The 19441-nt window shown below is 40.0% G+C and overlaps 1 protein-coding gene across 3 annotated transcripts; it reads left to right on the forward strand.

Moving 5' to 3' along the window:
• Positions 1-693: 693 nt before the first annotated feature.
• Positions 694-17831, forward strand: LOC142384236 (kinesin-like protein KIF23). Of its 3 annotated transcripts, XM_075470321.1 has the most exons (22): positions 694-776; positions 1410-1476; positions 2095-2223; positions 2486-2591; positions 3450-3586; positions 3670-3782; positions 3904-4074; positions 4801-4913; positions 5175-5296; positions 6045-6147; positions 6288-6367; positions 6477-6596; positions 6873-7032; positions 7528-7689; positions 7839-8005; positions 8132-8305; positions 10593-10802; positions 13323-13556; positions 13729-13817; positions 16829-16889; positions 17078-17118; positions 17214-17831. In XM_075470321.1, the coding sequence occupies exons 1-22, from the start codon at positions 763-765 to the stop codon at positions 17227-17229; spliced, it is 2589 nt and encodes an 862-aa protein (XP_075326436.1). In that variant the 5' UTR covers positions 694-762; the 3' UTR covers positions 17230-17831. The 3 variants fall into 3 exon arrangements, with proteins under 3 accessions (XP_075326436.1, XP_075326453.1, XP_075326445.1); XM_075470338.1 differs by lacking the exon at positions 13323-13556; XM_075470330.1 differs by lacking the exons at positions 13323-13556; positions 13729-13817; positions 16829-16889; positions 17078-17118; positions 17214-17831 and adding an exon at positions 11019-11385.
• The last annotated feature ends 1610 nt before the right edge of the window (positions 17832-19441 follow it).

The following is a 19441-nucleotide window of genomic DNA, read 5'->3' on the forward strand; positions in this document are numbered from 1 at the left end:
ATTTTACATTTATTTCATTTAGCGGATGCTTTCATCCAAAGCTACTGTGACTTAGTGACATTAATAATTAGACGATCAGAAACCTTGGCTTTAACAATAAATATTAAATCTATTTAAAGAACAAGTCGAACAGTTGAGAATGCGCAGGATGTGTTACAACTTTTATAGATATTATTTTCTATTACTGAAATAATGAGAAATATAAATACAGTATAAAATGTTCTCGTACATTATGAAAAATTTTAATGTATTACCAGTAGATAGAATTATGAAAATGCACGAATAATCCAAACAGAGGTATTATTTTTATTTAACATCCATAGGTGCTTCTGACCATCTCAAATAAGATTCTAATTTCTTTATCAATAAATCAGCCAGAAATTCCAACACATTTGTATTACTCTCCATAATTCTCTGTTATTTTTCTGAAATTGTGACACTTTTATCTTAAAAAAAACATTCTCAGCAAAAATATACTTATTTTCAAGCTTTAGAATTAGAGAAATTCATTCTGATTATTTTTTCCCTTAAAAGTACATTATAAAAAAAACAATTATTCTCTTCTGCTCTGTCAATTCGGCTGATCAAGGACCAGTGAGGTTGGGCATGGAAGGCGGGACTTCCGCTTTGGGGCACTCTGTCTGCGTTGTGATTGGTTGGTATAAATGACTGTCGGAACTACGTTTCACAAGAGGGAATTTTTCAAATCCAGAAGAAGAAGCGCCTCGACAAGCAGCTGAGAGGAACGATAAAACACAAACAATGCAGAGAGCAGGGTTAGTATTACTGTCTTTTAATTTAATTTTAGAATTTATTTTAAGTACAGTTAGTGTTAGAATTACTTTAGTAAATTACATCAGGTATGTTAGGGGTTACGTAATGGCTGTTTAACTAGAAGAAGAGTTTTTCAGGTTAGCGTCGAAAGGCAGGTTGGCGTCGAAGCGTTAGTTAATTGCTGTTAACTGATCAGCTTGTACATATTAGCTCAGAATTCACTCTTCATCTAACCCTTATCCCAGACCCTTATCTACCAAAATGCCACGAGGCTATGGCTACATTAATTTGTCAAATATAATGGAGTGTTCATGTTTTTGTTGGCCATCGATATCAAGTGACACTTGAGCTAACGTAGTTAGCAAGTTAGCATAATTGAAAAGATGGCGTGAATTCATTCAGATACCGATAAAAATAACATAATCGTTTGCCCACCATATACCTCTCGTGCTGTAGCTTTGCCCAACTTTATATCTTCTCAGTTTTGGCTATAAACGCTTTTTTAAAAATCCTTTCAGACTTTGTGGAAAGCATTTTTCTGTCTCTAAAGCAAAAATAGATGTTTGATCTTTCAGAGTATCAGGTAGATCTTTGTGGTCATTCAATTAATTAATTAATTCTTTGCTGTGTCACAGCAAAGGGAAGACTCCTCGGAAGCCTGGGCCAAAGAAGGCATCCAACATAGAGAAAGATCCAGTGGGAGTAAGTGAACATAATTTACTCATTAGTCATCAAATTGAAGCAGCAAGGCCCTTCCTTCACAGTAAAAAGAAAGATTGTTTCTCTTTTTAAGCACTCAACACAAAAAAAGATCCACATTTACATTAGCTTGTCTAGTAGGTTTTACAACTACTTATTAAAGCTTGAAGTTATAAATTCGGACACTGATGTGAACACATAACAAGCTTCTGATGTTGTAGCTTTGTGGAGATGCTGCTCCAGCTATTGGTTAGTTACTGTGACATAAAAATAATCAGAAGATGTTGTAATTCTTTACACATTTCAGTAGTTTCTAAACAAAAACGATCTACTTTCAGTTACAAATGGTCATGTGGAAGATTTGTTGCCTTTCACAGTCCTATGTGATAGTAAATTAGATATATTTTGGATCTTGGACTTTATGCTGAACAAAGCTGCCAACTTGGTGACCTTCACTTGGACTTAACAACAAAGTTTGCCCTGTTTTTATTTTTATTTTTTTAATGGAAAAAAAGTGACCAAATAATCAGTTTACCTTAAAAACAGTGTACCCATTATGGATTCTAAAAATATTTACTAGTTGCAACCCTTTCACCTGCTGATTTCAAACCATTACTCTAGGTTTACTGTCGTATTCGTCCACTTGGCACTGAAGATAAGGAATGCTGTATTGAGATGATCAGCAGCAGCACAATTCAGCTGCATGCTCCTGATGGCTTGAAAGCCAACCGTAATGGGGAATACAAGGAGGTAAGTGTGCTGCTTGACAAGTTCTCTGAACATAAAAGAAGCATGAGAAAAAAGGATGTTATACTTCCTTTGACCACAAGAACTATACAACAAAATGACTGTTTTCGTTCTGCTAAGCTAGTAAATCTCCTTGAAATTGGTTTTGTCATAACATATTCATAAGAAACTGCAGTCTCTCTGGACAGTACAAACTTTATTATTCTAATTGTAGATTTTTTGATGAACCGATTCCATGTGTGTTCTTTATTTGTATATCTTTTAGACACAGTACTCCTTTAAAAAAGTGTTTGGTATTAATACCACTCAAATGGAGCTATTTGAAGATGTTGCCAAGCCTCTGGTGAAAGACCTCATTCACTGTAAAAATGGTAAGTGAGAAGAAAAATTAACATCTCTGATATGCAAGTCGGACAAAACATTTGATTTGAATAAGTTTTGCCAATTGCTTAAAGCAATACTATGTAACTTCTCAAAAAGCCCATTATGGAGCTCCCCCTACAGGCTTGGAGGTAATGTACGGTTAAGACACTGTCGTAAATCTCTTTCTCTTCCTTGCTTCATCAGTCAACGTCTTCTTCTGTTTCTTCGGTGCCTCTTCCATGATGATCGTACTGACAATGTTGCGCTAGCTTAGCCTTATACCTGGGAGCGTGAGAGGGGTCTATTTGTTTTGGCGGTAGGTGTGCCAGAAAGCAAGTCGAAGTACTTCCGCTCAGCTCCCGGGCCGGTCCAGCAAAGTTACATAGTGCAGTTATTCCAACTCAGACCCCCGAAGGGCATAGGAGACAGGCCAATCGTAATATTAAAACTCATTCTAGCCGCACAATTTTTTTCAAACTGTTATTTTAAGGGAGAAATGTTACATAGTATTGCTTTAATATTGATTTGTTTATCAAACAAATGTGTCGAAGAGTTGTGTCATTTTAAAATGTTGTTTTTGGGATTTTCTTTTAGAAAAGGTGATAAGATATCACTTAATTAATACAACATTATTTGCTATGCTGATGTTATGTCATCGTTATGCATTGATAAATGCAGTGAAAGGAGTTCAGTCACTTTGGATGTTGCGAGAAAAAGGTTTTGATTGGCTGCAGACACTTACTTTTGTTTGTGTGTTGATAAAATAAGTGCACTCTAGGTATGGGATAGAAAGATTTATTCAAGAATATTTCTGTATCCAGTCCTTGGCTTGTCTTTGAAATGTGGTTTTGTGATTGTATTTGCAGGTCTGCTTTTTACATACGGCGTTACTGGAAGCGGTAAAACCTTTACCATGACAGGCTCACCTGGGGAGGGTGGCCTGCTCCCCCGTTCTCTAGACATGCTCTTCAACAGTATCGGCCCTTTTCAGGCCAAAAGATATGTAAGACTGTCTTTAATTCTTTCGTTGATCTCTTAAAAAAAAGGCGTGAGACTTGTGTTTGAAATGTTTTAAATCTTCATCAGGTGTTGAAACCAGATGACAAAAATGGAATAGAGATCCAGGGCCAGGTTGATGCTCTCCTCGAGAGGCAGAAGCGAGACAGTCAGCAGTCGGTGCCCAAAACGCCGTCATCCAGGTAGTTTGAGTAGTTTGGTTTCTCTTTTTAATTTCCATTTATTTAGAGTTTCAATTGAAATGAGATTAAAGGGGACACATGCTAACATGTACGTTTTTTTTTTTTTTGCTCTTGCTTTTAGGCAGAAGGCCGACCCTGAGTTTGCAGACATGATCAGCCCAGAGGAGGCATGTAGATCAGAGAGCGTTGATGAAGACTGTAGTTACAGCGTATTTGTGTCTTACATCGAGATCTACAACAACTATATCTATGATCTCCTAGAAGATGCTCCATTTGACCCAATCAGACAAAAGTAAGACTCTGGAGTAGAAAACGATGCACCTTTATGAAACGGTCATGTTGAATAGTTGTTTCTGCAAAGGTCATTTGTATTTGAATTATATCTGTAGCCCTTTTACATTAGAGATGGTGTCCACAGATTGAGTTTGACAGCTTTTTTACAAAAGAACAATACAGATGTTTGGTAAAATCTGTGTATTGGATGCATTGTGACTGTTTTCTGTGTGTACACTGAATAAGTTAGTTGCTTTGTAGTTCTGTTTGTTGTGTCTAAGAATAAGAAATCACATTTTTGGTAGGTGGCTTGATGGAGGCACGCCTGCTCGGAACAAAGAGTTCATGTATGTCACCAGTAAAAACGGCATTAGACCCTATGCGCTGTTTAGTCATAGTAATAACTTGGCTGTAGCGGATATGTTGTACAGGTCATCAGTCCATGTCCATCCCATTAATCCAGAGCCCTGTAAATAGCAAATGTTTAGCTTTCTAGCTTTGTGACATTTGGTGGCTGTTGTATGTAAGGCTTTGCAGACAAAAGATGCTCCTGAATGGCTTGTGCTTCTGTGCAAACCCAGTGTGCACGTTTTCCCTGAATGTACATGTCTGTTTTCCAACATTATATGTTATTCTAACACTGACACTAATGTCAAGCGTTTATCTTTTGCTGCTTGACTAACTAAAGCAACACGTCTTTTGTTATAATGTTTGTGTGTTAAAGCGTTTCGTTCACATGTTTCAGACCGCCACAATCCAAGATTCTGCGTGAAGATCAGAATCACAACATGTACGTGGCTGGCTGCACGGAAGTTGAAGTAAAATCCACAGAGGAGGCTTTTGAAATCTTTTGGAAAGGTAGATGGTTCCACTTGTCTTTGTCATTTTACAGTATTGAGCATTACATATTCTATATGGTGCGTGTCTGTGCATAAACTGTGATTATGCATTGAAAGATGGATTTTTGAGCTTCCGTTCGCCATTATCAGAATTGATAACTTTACATTTAAATCGGCAGGAATTATTGGACCACACAACAACAACAACTCTGTTGTCTTTGTGCTCTTATTTAGACATATGTTGTTTATGTCACCTGCTGTATTTTTAATGTTTGTTTAGGACAAAAGAAAAGGAGGATAGCAAACACTCAGCTGAACCGGGAATCCAGTCGCTCCCACAGTGTGTTCACAGTGAAGCTGGCCCAAGCACCACTTGATGCTGACGGTGACCACATTCTCCAGGTGAATGCCGCTTAGAATTGTATATTTAACATTTTTACAGTTGTTTAATATATTTACTCATGTGAAATATGTGAAATGTTAATGAGTGAACAACCCTTATGGTGTAATGTGCTTTCGTCGAAAAGACTAGGTCAGGGGTGGCCAACCGGTCAGAGACTAAGAGCCGCATTTTTTACCGAATTCTCTCCGTTACATCCGTCTGTTCTTGACTCATCAACGCTGATATTAAACCCACGAACCGAGCAAAATGAGTCAAAAACAGGCGTGTTTGGAAAGCTTTTTCCCAGTGAGGAGACAGAAGAAGAGGCTGTGACCACCAAGAAAAAGAAAGCTGCATTTTGAAGACATGTTTAAGCGTTACCATAGCGACCAGATAGCGTTAGGAGGCAGAGAGGATGTTATATCAGGAGGACGCTGCTAATAAAGTTACATACAAGTACACAGTGGATTCAAGTTTATTATTATATTTACTAAATACCACAGAGTCTGTGTTAGTCCGGTCCGTGAAAATATTGTCTGACATTAAACCGATCCATGGAGCAATAAAGGTTGGAGAACGCTGCCGTATTGAACTCAAACGATGCGAACACGCACATAAAAAAAACCCCACAAACACAAATTTTGATATGAACATAAGAGCCGCATGAAACCAGACAAAGAGCCGCATACGGCTGAGGAGCCGCGGGTTGGCCACCCCTGGACTAGGTAGCTGCTTTATAAAAGCTGTCCATTTACCTTTATAAAACAGGACAAAAGCCAGGTGAATGTGAGCCAGTTATGTCTGGTTGACCTGGCAGGCAGTGAACGCACCAGCAGAACCAGAGCAGAGGGAAGCCGTCTCCGTGAAGCAGGTCAAAATTATTATTCTTTTGTACTCCTTTCTAACAATAACAAGATGCATTCCTCATCTTCCCCTTTAGAGGAATTTCAGTTTATTTATTAATAACATTTTTTCAGGTACTAAATGTCTCCACTAATGGGTCGTTTACAGGTAATATTAACCAGTCTTTGATGACGCTGCGTACATGTATGGAAGTCCTGCGTGAAAACCAGATGTGTGGAACTAATAAGGTTGGCATTTTATCACCAGACCATCATAAAATCAACATTTAACCTGTAGTTGTTTTAGCTGCTAATTTTCCAAGCAGTGCCCTTTCACAGAGTCTTTATTGTCTCCCAGATGGTGCCGTACAGAGACTCAAAAGTTACACATCTCTTCAAAAACTACTTTGATGGAGAAGGAAAAGTGAGGATGATTGTGTGTGTCAATCCAAAGGCTGATGATTATGAAGAAACTATGGTAAGTTGATGTAATTATTTAGCAAAATACCTCAAGTATCGAATCTTCTCTCTTTATCATCCTTTGCAAAGCCTTACTTTCATTGATACCATTGGATTTTTGGAGTGGCACCACATTAGTAATTTTATTAACCTCTAAATGATCTGTTAATGCTTTTACAACTCCATTAAGGTCATAATCTTAAATGAAGTGTCATAATCTCAGCATTTGATTTCGAGTGGCACTAGCTACTTAAAGAGATCTAATTAAAATGCTATTCCAATGTGTGTGCTGCAGCTGGTGATGCGCTTTGCAGAGATGACTCAGGAGGTGGAGGTGGCTCGGCCAGTGGACCGACCCATCTATAGCCTTCCTGCAGGGCGCAGACACAGAAACCAGGCGTTTAAAAACGAGTTGTCAAGCCGATTGCAAGAAAGAGGAGGTCCAAGTAATGCAGGTAAATCACCTTCAAGTCTGCTTTTTTTTTTTTTGTTTGTTTTGTTTTTTTTTTTTTAATTTATGCTCTCATCATAGATGTCCCACATCCATTAAGAACATTTGTGTTTTTTTTATACCTTGTCTATTGTTCAACTTGTGCTAAAATAATATTTGGGAGGCATAAAATGTCAAATGCAGCAGCCTTTCATGCATCTGCTGGGCAGATTTGAGCATAATATGACATACCATAAACCAGTCCACGAGGTCTTTCTGAGGAAACCTCCTCATACCAGAATACAAACGTGTGTCAGATATTGATTAGGAAGTTTCCTCTTCCTCATATTGGAGCCCTGGTGTCAGATTCGAATACGTAACCATGTCAACATACAGAGGTGTTTTGGATTAATGCACAAGCTGGATTTTTCGACATCTTTTATACTAGTTTGAGCCCTTCTTGTGATCCCACCAAACTTTAAACAAACTTCTCCATGACTTACTGTAATTTGCGCAACAGATGACCCAGATCTGATGAACCAGCTCATTGAAAGCCTCCCAGCCCTGCCCCCCTGTGAGCTGGTGGACCCAGCTGATGATCAAACGCTGCCCCGACTGATTGAAGTCCTGGAAAGGCGACATCGTATCCGTCAGATGATGACGGAACAGTTCAACCAAACTGGTACTGGAATTCTTCTTCACCAGAAACGATAGTTAAAATATGAAGCCATCAGTATTTTTTTTGTAGCTGCTGAATCAGAATGAGGCTTTTCAAGAAACTATTTCCAGCCAAGCCTATACTAAGATGGTTAACATCAAAATCTTTTACAGCCAATTCACTGAAGTCCATGCTTCAGCAGTTTGACAGTCAACTGAGCGCAAAGGACTCCTTCCTCCATGACCAACAAAGCAAACTGGCTGACAAAGACAAAGTCATCGTCAACCAGAAAACGGAGATTGAACGGCTAGAAAAAAAATCCAAGACACTGGAATACAAGGTGTTGTATAGTTTCGACATTTCATTGCTAATAGTTCAGAAAATGTTAGTTTGGATCTGGGATTTCCCTTTTTCTAATAAATGCTATTATTTGCTTTTCTCTCCCACTTCTGGTCGTCCTTCTCAGATTGATATCCTGCAGAAAACGACAGGCATGTACGAGCAGGACAAACGCTCGCTTCAGCAGGAGCTGGAGACCCGAGAGCAGAGGCTGCAGAAAGAGTTATCTGAGAGGAGGCGCATGGAGCAGCGTATGCAGGGCGTGGTGACAGACACCCGACTCAAGTGGGAGAAGGAGTGTGTAAGTGGCCCATTATTCGGTAACACTTGGTTTGTATTAGAGTTACCAAGTACGCCCATTAAGTTTGTGTTAGTATTTCCTCTAAAGAAAAGGCTTGGCCGGAGTCATTTGAACACTTTAAGGCTGAGTTATACTTCTTTTAACTGCCCTTGTGCTTGCGTCTTGCGCTTGTGTTAATGGCTCGAGACGTTTATGCTTCATTTTACTTTGTCGGCGGTTGCGTGTGCTGCGTGGCGATTCACCGCCAGGACAATAGGTGGAGTAGCTGGTTTTTTCAATGACAAGCCTACTACGATGAAAGGAAATTCACCGCCAGGACCTCTTCGGCAAGTCTCTCTTCGACTGGATTCATGCTTCTTCTTCTTCTTCTTGTAAATAGCCGGTATTTTGTCGGTTTTCAACGCCTTGGGGGTCTAAACGACTACTTTCTCGCCTGAAAGTGTTTCAAATGTTGCTAAAGTTATATATTTACAGAGTTTATAGCTTAAGGGAAATCAGCTTTTCAGGCCGGCTGATTTCGGCTCGGGCAGGAGTGAAGTGCACTGTGTGTAAACGCTCTGCATACTGTCAGATCGATGAGTATGCAGTTTTCAAGTATGTAGTATGTAGTAGGCGGTTTCGAACACAGCCAGTGGCTTGCGCTTGCATCTTGCGTGAAGTTTAGAAAATTGAGGTGACACGCGCAAGCACGCAAGGGGGGGCTTGCAACCGCGCAAGGGCTTGCGTTGCGTCTTGCGTCACCGACTATAAATCAGGCTTTAGCTGCTGACTGCTGGATAAGCAGTTCACTTTCTGCTGCTTAGCTGGGTTATAGAAGTTTTGCTATTATTACCACACGATTTTTTGTGGGATTTCTTGCTTGTTTCAGTGTGACTCAAAGTTAATATCAATAAGTCACTGTGACACTCAAGGTCAAGTTCATTTACAGAGTACATTTAAAAACAATAATGGGGACCAAAGTGTTGTACAGCTGGAAAGTAAAAAAAAATTAAAACAGCGATTTAATCCAGTAAAGCAGAACAACAATATTATTACACAAAGAACAAAAAAATGGACAATAAAGAAGACTAAGCCGACTGGATGAGGAGGTAATGGGTTCCATAGACTAGGAGCAGCTACTGCAAATGCTCAATTACCTCAATGTTTTAATTTTGTTTTTGGGGTGTATAAAAGCATCTGGTTTGCTGACCTTAGGGCTCTTACAGGGTTTTGGATGTGAAGCAAATCAGGTAAACGAGAGGGTGCCAGTCCTCGATCAATAAAATCTTAAAATCAATCCAAAAGCGAACCGGGAGCCAGTGGAGGGAGGATAAAACTGGAGTTATATGATCATCTTTTTAAAAAACTGGTCTGTACTGAAGTACAAAGAATTACAGCAGTGAAATACTCCTTCTAGGGCTTTTAGAGGGAGGTAAGGCTTCACCTCGGCAATAACTATCATCCCATTGAAAACTGGCTTTTGTGACTGCGCTAAACTGCTTATCCATTTTGAAGGACTTTTCAAAAATAATTCCCAGATTCTCTCCGTACCGTGACAATTAGAAGCTAAACGACTGGGAGTGGCAGATGAGTCGCTGGAAAGGTCAAACTAAAACTTGTATTATGTTCATATGGGATGAAAAAAATGCAAGTAGCCTGTGTTACTTAATAAATGGATGAAAAAGGTAATCAAATACAGTTTGATAATCTGTCTTTATTCTTTTTTGTGTTTAAAAGCAAAAGTGAAAGATTTTGATTGATGTGAGCAACTTTTGTAAAAGGTAATTGACATTTGGGGCTTTGTTGGGCCTCGACGACCCACAAATGCATAAAGTGTACGTAGACGAATTTATAAAAACGGAAGTAAAAGAATAAAGAGTGGAAAATAAATGCATGCTCTAAATAAATTAATAATTAGTCAGCAACACAGCCTTGGTAAGCTCAACATCTTTTAAGTTACTGTTAGAAACACCAGCTCAAGATAAAGGAACTAAAATGGATTCAATTTGCATTGCTGAACTCTATCCAAATAACATCTTATACTCAGTGTACAGAATATGAGATCGATCGCATCGTTTTCTTTTGGCATGTGGTAGTAAACACTGATCAAAAAGATGATTAAGATGAAAATCCACCCATCTCTGATTACACTCTCAATTACAGCCTTATAGAACAAAACACTTTTTTTTTCCATACTACATACATGTGTAGTTTTTGCAGAAGGTAGATTACCTGTAAGATCTTATATTTTTAGTATAAAAAGGAAAGAACTCAAAGAACATTTTTCTTCTCGCTGTTTTCTTATTAGGATCGACGTGTGAACGCCAAGCAGCTGGAGATGCAGAACAAGCTGTGGGTGAAGGATGAAAAACTGAAGCAGCTCAAGGCCATAGTGACGGAGAGCAGCAGCAGCAGCGGCGGGTGTCCCACCGAGCGGCCAGAGAAGCCCGAGAGACCCTCCAGAGAGAGAGATCGTTACATCGCCCAGAAGCGTTCTGCATCACCATCACCAATTCCTGTAAGTTATTCCCTCAGTAACACCGCCTGTTCCAGCAGTGAACACTTGATCTCTTTCTGGAAATATGCATGCCATTAATTAAATGTGATCTAATTAATGATGATAATCCTTTGGCCTCGCCACCCTTTGTTCTACTGGGCATTGCTCTTGTGTCTTTATGTTGAGCTGCAGCCCCTAACATTCACTATCCTGGCCCATTCCCTCATCACTTTGCAGGATCTGAGCCAAACTCCCTCCCATCTTAACAGAGCCAGTGTTAGGGCAGTTCAGGACCCTTACCCTTCCTCCACCACCTCTTCCTGTTCATCCTATCCTTCAGTAGCCTCTTGTATCTCAGAGTGGGAGCTGAAGTTCCCTGTAGACTCAGGTAGCCAGTCTGGGCACCATGGGACACCCCAGTACAGGAGCCGGACTCCCGCCCAATACCACAGCTCCAGCAGTGTGGGTCGCAGGAGAGGCCAACGCTGGGCCCCAGACACTGAGGGCCCTGCTGCTACTCTTGTCTATGGGCTAGACCTTGAGGCAGGCACAAGGGTTAGTGTGTGTTAGTACTTTAGATGTCCTTAAGAAAATGTTAAGTTCTCCTCTGCGAACCTGTAGTTTGTCCTTCCATGATGTAGAACTGCACTCGTAAAGCTGTCAGTAGAAATGCATCAAGTAGAATCATTGTTGTAGACTCTGTTTCTTGACTATAAGATCTGTCGTGCTTTAACGTCTCTCGACTTTCTCCTTAAGCATTGTTAGTGCTTCTTTTTGTTGCCTGCAGACTGCGCTTTTTCTTGTCCTGCATCATCTCATCTTCAGTAGCACCATTTGAAATAACAAAAACTCCGACTTTTTACATGAAAATAAACCCCAGTGTAACCGCAAAAACTGGCAAGCAGTGGTAACAGTTGCAGTGTTGAGCACTTTATGAGCCCATTACATAAATGTGCATATTAATTAATCAGATATTTAATTTTAAGAATATATGGATGGGGAGAAGAAACTTCACTCTGCCATAAAACCTTTAATGTCATGGTTTGACTTGTCTGGAACTTTTTTTTGGCGGTAAAAGAAAAATGCAGCCATGCAGTTGACTCATTGTTGTCTGCATATATTCGATTAAAGAGGTGAGCATGAAAAACATTTAGCTGAACAGTTTTTCCAATGAAAGGGATGTTAGATGTAGCTGGATATTGATCTTGCGTGTCCTTACGCACGTCCTGGGTCTCCCATAGCAGCATGTTGGCTGTCTTAAGATGCAAGATGTTGCCAACATCTTTCATTATTAGCTACAGCCTTCCTTTCCTGGCCTTCTCTAGCTGCTTCCCTGGTTGGAGCCTGGAAATAATCAAAAAAGCTTACTTGGAGAGATAATTACATTTCTTGGACTGCTTAGCTTAGCCATGGTTATTTACACACAAGACTTAACATGAACTACTTCCACAAACCGCAAGTTAACTCTCGGCTCACCCCAGCTGTATTCTAATGTTAACGTATAGCTATGTAATTGATCGGTTTTGAACAAATTTATGCAGGGATATCCATGAAATACTTTTTATTAAGTCCAGACTGTTTTCTTTGCTGTTAAACTCCAACAAGTCCTCCCTCTGCTATGATATCTCTTAATATAGCTAGCCAGCTATTAATATACCTGGCAACCCTTCCAGCAAATGTCTGAGAGAAGTACCGCCAAGTTTTGGGTGCCTGTGTCGGTGTTTGGGGAAATGAGAGCAGATTGATACAGAAATATTTGGCACCTTTCAAAACTTTAACATATGCGACTGTTTAGACTTTTGATCTCGGCCTGAGTCAAGGCTGGTACTTTTTTTTGAAAACTTATCTGTTTAAATTACTGTCATGTGACCATTTACAGTCCTCTGAACTACTTCTACTACCTCCTGCTATTTAAATGACAAACCAAGCAAAACTGGTTCACTGATGATCAAGCTAAGCTGAACAACTACCATGCTGATATTCATTTTAACATGCACAATTATTCTCTCAGATGGATGTTAACATGATCAGTGTGTTAAGATAAAAACATACAGCTGATGATGATTTCCCCCAAGTTTTATTTTGGGCTTATTGTTTGCTATCACATGATAAATCGGTTCAAAATCACACAAGTATTTAAACTTAAAACCTTTTCGGCTGAAACATCTTCTGTGCTAGCCTTTGCATGTCGTTTTGCATCTCATTTTGTGTTCTTTTGCATGCTAACTCTGTCACTCTGCTGTGCAGTCACCAATGCAGGAAAATAAATATTACTGGAAGGCCCTGTTTTACATGTAATTGGGGCCTACATGGGAAGACTACACCTCCTATGTAGGCCCCAATATTGAAAGATAATGTAGGTTTTGCCTGATGAGTCGATCCAATGGAAAAATTCCCTGTCCCCCTGACTTCCAGTAATAGGTTTATTTTCACTACAACCTAACACTAGAGATCAACCTTCCCTACTAACCGCATCAAACTTAAAATGGTGTCTCATTTGAATAACTTCCTGGTTTGTGTTTCTCACTTTGGGATCACCAGACGGTTCCTCCTGTTCATCCAACGCACAGGCGCTCGCGCTCTGCGGGTGGGGAGAAATGGGTAGACCACAAACCACCCTCTAATTTGGACCTAGACACTGTAATGCAGCCAATCATTCCCAATGCAATCAAGGTGTCGACCCCGAATGAGAAAGCTCTGTCTAAGTGCCACAAGTATGTGCTTAGACATCAAGAGCTTGCCTCTGACGGGGAGATCGAGACCAAACTGATCAAGGTAAAACTACGTAATTCTCTAATTTGAGATGTCTGATTATTTTATATTGTGCATGAATTTGACATAATTACATTTAGTTTAATTTCACATCGGGTTCCTGTTTTAGCGACTAGTGGGACACGATTGTTTCTGTTTATCAGGATGTGATACTCACTGAGTTTTCCTTTTACAGGGCAATGTTTTTAAGACCAGAGGTGGAGGACAGGCTGTGCAGTTTACTGACATTGAAACACTGACACAAGAGTGCCCAACAGCACCAAGGTACCGTATTCTCTCAAGTATTATGTAATCTTCTGTAAAACGGTTTAAGATACTTTGAATGCCTCTTTGGCAGCATGATGTCATCATTTTAGGTGGCATTGTATCAAAATGCAAACTAAGATTTGATGTAGCATGATCTGATGCACACTAGGAGGCATGGACACAGCTTTGTCAAATCAACACCATATCTGGCAATGATTTAAAAACTGATGTGACTCACTAGCTGTTTCTGGTTCGAGCCTGCAAACAATGAGATGGTGAATTGAAACCCAGCTATCCCAGCTTAAAGTTCCAATATATACAATATTCTAAACCTCAATCCCGTGGCATTTTATTGCTTGCTGTGTAAAGATATAGTAATATATATGGGTACACAGTCTCTATCCTGCTGTGTACCTCAAAATTGCTTCTTTTAGGATCTTTGTTTTTAAAGTCCAGGATGTACTGGAGTGCATGAGAAGAGAAGCTTTGATTCTAGCCTTTACTCCACTGAAAAACCCAACCGGAACACAAGGAGAGGAATGCGAACCAAGTCTGTATAGGTCGGTTCTTACCAAGAAACAGGGATGTATTTTATGCTCTCGGAGTTGGGTTTTACATTTATTTTTGGTTCAGTTTGTTTTTGAGTTGGTTGTGCTGCTCCAATGCAACAAATTCGATTTCGCAGACTAAGTATTCATGAGCTTGGATATTCTTTCCTCCCCATTCCACACAAATAATGTTAAATCCACACAGGTCCGATTGCATTTCGTGTCCACACAGAAATGCAAAATGTGACCAGAAGGACACAAGTTCCCACAAAAGCATCTAACTGCATATACACAGGGAACAAATGGCAATATTTGCCTTAATTATTGTCCACACCACTTTCAGTGACCATCCAAAGGTGTTTGCTGTGGTGTGTGCTCTCCTGTCGCCCGCTAAATAGTTCAGTGCGCAACAGGCGAGTTCATCCCAACTGTCTCCTCCTCCATGTGCAGGTAGAGCAGCTCACAGCAACCACTTTGAGAATAATGTTTGGACAGCTAGAGGTCCAATCAAGTCTCAACAAAAACCAGGGACGTTGATGGCTGGTTTTGTTGTGGATTATGTAGCTGTCAACTCAACAGTCTTAAGAGCAGGCCCGGGGTGGGTAATCAGGGGTTGCCAGTGGGCCGCTTCACTTTTGGGCCGGTCGAGAATTTTATTTTTTTGACATTTGTCACGTTAGTCCATCTTCACTTAAAATAGGCTACACACGTCCCGCATTCTGACACTGCAGCCTCTGCATGGGTTGTACCATGCGAGGGAGTTTTCCCCTCCTGAATAGAGTTGGTTGGTTGGGTCCATATAGCCTGTCTTTTCCAATAGCTACCGATAGCTGGGCCGGTATCGTGCCTAAAAGTGATTGTCTGACAGAATCTGATTTCCGGCCGTGGGAGCGCGCACAGCAGCCCGTTGAGCTGTAGCGCAAAACCGTCTGCTTTGCTCTGGATTAAGCGGTCATAATATGCAGATACACACAACTACCTAAAACCTTTCCTGAAAAAGTCCTCTCTTGAAGGTTCTACTGTCAGGGCATGTAGTGAGGTGGCACAGGAAGGTCAAGAGGATAGTGGCGGACTACCATATATGGAAAAACCAGAGATGGAGCTTGAAAGCAGGACCTGTTCCTCCTGCAAAAACTGCCATTTCTGTCCATTTAATACTCGCACAGTACAACCTCACAGATGCTTATCATGTCATTGGGTTAGCAATTAAATTTCTGTTGACTTTGTCCATCACACAGGTTGCATGTGAGAGAAGCTTCTCAACCTTAAAATTTGTGAAGAATAAGCTACGAAGCTCATTAAGTCAGGAAAACTTGGAGGCTTTAATGATAATGTGTACAGAGAAGGAAATCCTCATGCCTATAAGCAATGACCCAGTTATAAGCCGCTTTCGGACTGTAGGAACCTTTGGCAGTTCTAATAACCTTTTAATCCGCGGGGCCGTTTTCTCCCTCAGTTCCTATAACCATTTCAGCTCCTTCTCCGAGGTCGGGTCTTTTCATGGTTCTATAGAACGCATCTGACGTAGGTGTGTGGTGGTCGGTAGCTACGCCCCTTGTCATGCTATCACGGCTGAAATGTTTCATCATACGACACAGACAGAACCAGCGGGTGTTTAATAAGTTAAACTTACACTGGTCTCCTTTGTCTGCGGCGCTCTGCTCTCCTTTCTTCCTTCATGAAATGAAAAAGTATCTCCTGACTCTCTCTGTGAGCTCTTCCAGGACAGAAATGACAGAAATATCTGTCACTTCCTACAATGATGGAGTATTAAGATGGAGTTTAGCTGTTGTGTGTTTGTGGGGTAGGAGTTGTCAGAGCTGGCAGCCTTAAAGAAAAAGTCAACATCTATTTGATAAGAGTCGAGCCGCTCTGATTCTCTGACCTGTAGATGATCCTGTACAATTTCTCTCTGCCTCTGTTTCCTGTTTTATGGCTGAATTACTCCGGTATGATTTTTGTCAGAGCAAAGGGTGAGCCGATTTGCTTGTCAGCAGGCGTGTTGGAAATGAATGAATGAATGAAAGGATGTGCACTGCAAAAAAATGAATGCATTTATTCACTCAGACAACTCACACAATTTCCCACAATCTCCATCTCACAAACACACTGAAAGAAAGTGGAAACAATCTGACGTGTCCCTCTCCTGGTCTTATCGTGGTCTAACAGAAATGCGCTGTCACATCTGTACAAGTCCAAACTTTTGTTTTGCTCTGTATGTTTTATGTAATTTGTTTGTTTTTTTTGTTTTCCCCCATAAAACTTAAGTTTGAAATAACACTGTAAATTCTAAGTATGCATTACCAATTGTGTTAATGCAGCCTGTCAAAGACTAGTCAAAAAATGGAAAAAGTTTACATTTTTGTATGTAATGTGAACAAATGCAAATCCCAGCTGATGTTTGTCCACTGTTATAGACGTGGAACAGTTCTGCTCCGTTCAGAAAACTAATGAAGACTTTTTGTTTTGTTTTTGTTTTAGTCGCAAGAGGCGATCAGGATCTGCAGAGGGACCGGCTCAAATAGAGGATATAGAAAACAGAGTAAGCTCCTTTCTTTTCCCGTTATTTTTAAACTAATCTTCTGGCTACTGTAATCTGTAGAGCAATATATTTACTATATGCTTCTAATAAGCTTTGTGCTCTAATCTATCTCAGTTGAATATGACATTGATGGGTGTGTCACAAATATTTGCGTCAAACTTTATTTCTTAACATTTTCCTCCCTTTAGGCTCCAGCAGCAGGCGCTAGTACAAGCCACGTGTATCAAAAGTAAGTAAAAAGAACATCTGTTTACATGCACAGTTTGTTGTGTTCGAGTTAAAATTGTTGTCATTAATGTTTTGATTTTTCTTTGTTTTCTCCAGACGCAGAAAGCCTTAGTGCTGCATAGATTTATTATTTTTTTTCCGTCTCTTTTTCTTGTTTAAAACACATAATGTTGGCTGTCAGCTGCGAGGTAAAAACTCAGTAACTCTCGACAGTCAGAAACAGTCAGTTGCTTTTCTACCTGATATGACACGTTATATATCGAGCAATTGTAATTTAATCATAGCTTAATGATGTAGACTACTTCACTTGCAATAGTGTGCTTTTCCCTTTTTGATGCTGGAATGACTTTTTAAAGATGCAGACATGCTAAATGTTCATATATATGAAGAAAAAAAACTGCACAGAAAGTATCTAATCTTTTTCTACTGCTTTGTATTGCCACCCAAAGATTAGAGTATTTGCTTGGGGAACTTTTTTTCTCACTTTTCCCCTAAACTTTTTTTTTTTTTTTTTTTTTTTTTTGTCCTCCATTTATTCCCCTTTGTAAGTATATTGCCAATTTACAAAAAAAAAAATGCTTTGGATTTACCATGTGTAGAACTGCAGATGTAAATATTGAACTGTCATGTACGTTAAGCTCACATCGGTCTCTTTCTGTCTGTAAATAAGCTTTTTATTGCACTGAAACAACTCCTAAGATATGTAGCATGATTTTGGTGGCATTAAATTCATTCAAACACCACGCTGTTATCATTTTTTGGTTTTAATAAGAGATCCTAACTATTTGGAAAGTGAGAAGTCTTTACTGGAAGTTTCTTTTTTTCACATACTTTTTTTAAATATCTCACTAAATAAATAAGGCAGCAGTGTTTCCCACAGAATTTTTGGAAACTATGGGGGCAACCCCCCGAAGGGGGGGTAAATTCACGCGGCGTAAATTTGTGCGAGTGCAAATTTGAAAATGGACTCAACATACCTATCTTTTTAGAAACCTAGCATAATTTATTTTGAAAATTATTCACAACACTAGCAATGCTCCATCAGCATTATTTGTTCAGCTGCCGAAAAAATAACAGCGCTTCTCGCTCTCATTTTCACACAGATCTCGGTTTTTCCACCATCCACTCATCAGGGCTTCTTACGTTCCTCGTGCACTCGCACTAAGCTAGACTATGTAAGCCTCGCTTGGATTAGCCTCACCGAGATGCAGCTAAAATATCTTTGAGGAACGACTTAATGCTTAAATGGTAGATGGCGCTAGTCCAAGCGACGCTTACCGGCTATAGCCTGGCTTTCTTTAGCTACTTTCTAGGAATACCCCCCAGGTGTGCATTTTCTCGTATTTGAGGCGTGGTTTACGAATGCCTAGAGCCGTTTATTGGGCGCTACGAATGTCTATCAAATGACGTCAGGTTCTTCCCATGCTGCTTTGCGCGTGATTCACAGCCAATTGTATCACTTATACCAGATGACGACAGAAATTCGACGAGGAAGAAGAAAAAAGTAAAATAAAAGTAAACTTGCGCTCTAAGCTACTTAAAGTGATGGTTCGGAGTAGATTCACCCTAGGGTCATTTGAACCGTGACATCCAGCCAAGTTTTTCCGATATTGGCTGAACATCAGCTGAGTTACTGAGTTATTCTGAATAGCGTAGTACAAGCGCTAATGGACCCTGGCAGTATCTCCAAAATTACCACACTAAAATCACATGCCATGACACCAAACTTCTACAGTAGTACAAATATGGTCTGTACTCACAAAACGATGCATTTTGAAGTTTGTACATAGTCCAGGAGTTTATTATTATCAACACAACCCTAATAGCTTCTCTGCCGCTAAAGCTGCGTCGACGTCACTTCGTTGATTTGGGAGCTTCAATGTAAGATGAGGGTTGATCTACTACTGTAGACAACAAAGTATATGCTATATTCCACATGAATTTTTATGTTGTAGAGTTGTGAATTTATTTTATCAATGGAGAAATTGAGCAGCCTTGTCACAAAGCCCCTTGGTTAGGATTTCGTTTTCCAGTCGGCACAAACACACTGCACACAAATCTCTCTCTCAATTCGATTTTCCAAAAAAAAGTCGCGACCTGTAATGAAATTATTGGAAATCGTGACACGGCTTGGGCTGTTAAGCTAACTTTTTTTTTAATCAGGGCTTGACAGTTTTGTGCCAGCTGTGGCTAGTGGTCATTCAGCCTCACTAGCTACAGTTTTGTTCAGTGCTATATGGCTTCCTACATGTAAATAAAGCAGACTAATAGAAACTGGGTCAGAAACAGTCATATTTTTCTTTTACTTAAAACAATTGATGATG

The sequence above is a fragment of the Odontesthes bonariensis genome, chromosome 1 (genome assembly GCF_027942865.1).
Source record: "Odontesthes bonariensis isolate fOdoBon6 chromosome 1, fOdoBon6.hap1, whole genome shotgun sequence".
Classification (NCBI taxonomy): Eukaryota; Metazoa; Chordata; class Actinopteri; order Atheriniformes; family Atherinopsidae; genus Odontesthes; species Odontesthes bonariensis.